Consider the following 1,781-nt stretch of genomic DNA (forward strand, 5'->3'; position numbering starts at 1 on the left):
CGCCCACACCTTAGCAGGTCATTCCGCCCCAGACAGCGCATCACCGGCAGCATCACGTCCCGCTCCAGCGCCAGATTGGCAGGAAAGTCCCGCGCAAACTTCCGCAGCGCCCGCTTGATCTTCCGCTCCCGGGCCCGCTTCCGCGACCGCTCCTCTCGGGCGGCCGCCTGCTCCGCCTCCTTGGCCGCCCGTCGCTGGCGCCGCTCTTCCCGCTCTTTTCGTTGCTGCTCGCTCAGTTCGTCCTCGTTCACGTCCTGGTCGTCCTCATCTTCGTCCTCATCCTCGTTACCATTATCAGCATTTTCATTATCTTCATTTTCATTTTCGTCGTCGTCATCGTCCTCATCTTCGTCGCCGTCCTCGTTGCTCAGCGCGTCAGTGTCGTCGCTTTCGCTGATGTCCTCCTCAAGCGGCGCTGGTCGAACCTGTGGTGGAAGGTAAAAGTTGAAAGAGAAAGGAATTAGAACCTAAACTCCGAAGATAAAGAAAAGTTAGAACACCTACCACAAAGGAAGGTCTCTTCAGCTCCTTTTCCTTTTTGCTGACGTCAGCTGCTGCTGCGACCTGATCACCACCGTCACCACTTTCACCACCGTCACCCCCGCCACCAATAGATCCCACCACCAGCAAATCACCTGAGCTGCTGCCGCTGTCCACTGAGGCTTCGAGTGGAGTACCACTTCGATGGGAGTTCTCGGCTGCAAGGGCAACTGAAGAGGAAGAGGTGGAGTTGGTGTCTTCGGTGAGGATGCTGCTGGTGGTGATGGTAGAGGTCAATTGTTGACTTTGCCCTTCACCCTTGACGCCTTGACTTTGGGTCTTTTCATTTTTTATTTCAGGTTGCTGCTGGTTCGAGTGAGCAGTGGTGTTTGTGGTTGGATGAGGTTTTTCCTCTTCCTTCACCTCCACTTTGGTTGCAATTGATGAGGAGGAGTTTTCAGCTGTTGAAAAATTAACCACAAAAAGTTAGCATAAAAAATAAAAAGCTGGTTATGAAANACCACCAGCAAATCACCTGAGCTGCTGCCGCTGTCCACTGAGGCTTCGAGCGGAGTGCCACTTCGATGGGAGTTCTCGGCTGCAGGGGCAACTGAAGAGGAAGCGGTAGAGTTGGGGTCTTCGGTGAGGATGCTAGTGGTAGTCAGTTGCTGTCCACTTTGGCCCTCACCCTTGACGCCTTGACTTTGGGTCTTTTCGTTTTTTATTTCAGGTTGCTGCTGGTTTGAGTGAACAGTGGTGCTCGTGGCTGGATGAGGTTTTTCCTCTTCCTTCACCTCCACTTTGGTTGCAGTTGATGAGGAAGAGGCGTTTTCAGCTGTTGAAAAATTAACCACAAAAAGTTAGCATAAAAAGCTAATAAAAAGCTGGTTTATCAAAACGCCTACCTTTGATACTCGAAGGAAAGGGCTGACTGCCTCCGACGTACTTGCCAATCTTTGCTGGCTGATGTTGAGGCTGCTGAGTTTGCTGAGGCTGAGGTTGCTGAGGTTGATGAGATTGAGGCGGCTGTTGAGTACCTTGTAAAGAAGGTGGTGGCATCGGTGGTGGTGCTTGAAACATCGAAGGGTGATGCGAAGGATGAGGTAGAGGAGGAGGGGCTGCTGAAGATGGCACTCCAGCAAATCCTCCGTACTGTGAAGTCGGTGGTGGATAGTGCTGTGAATGCGGTGGCGGAAGTGGTGGTGGCACTCCCATCGAATGGTACGGATTGTACGGCGATTGGGGCGGCGGCGGATAATGAGGTCCACCAGGATAATGAGCACTGGGAGGTGGTGGTGGTG

At 52.9% G+C, this 1,781-nt stretch overlaps 1 protein-coding gene across 1 annotated transcript; it reads right to left on the minus strand.

Annotated features, from left to right (window-relative positions):
- Positions 1-9: 9 nt before the first annotated feature.
- LOC108356264 (transcription initiation factor TFIID subunit 11-like) lies at positions 10-1,560 on the minus strand (the record flags this gene model as incomplete). Its single annotated transcript, XM_017607383.1, has 4 exons — positions 1,386-1,560; positions 1,016-1,315; positions 505-941; positions 10-425 (listed from the first exon to the last, which is right to left on the minus strand). Coding segments are annotated over exons 1-4 (1,328 nt in total), but the record flags the coding sequence as incomplete, so codon positions are not given.
- Positions 1,561-1,781: the final 221 nt, after the last annotated feature.

Source organism: Rhagoletis zephyria, unplaced genomic scaffold, assembly GCF_001687245.7.
Source record: "Rhagoletis zephyria isolate East Lansing unplaced genomic scaffold, Rhagoletis_zephyria_1.1 Rzeph_scaffold_56172, whole genome shotgun sequence".
Taxonomy (NCBI): Eukaryota; Metazoa; Arthropoda; class Insecta; order Diptera; family Tephritidae; genus Rhagoletis; species Rhagoletis zephyria.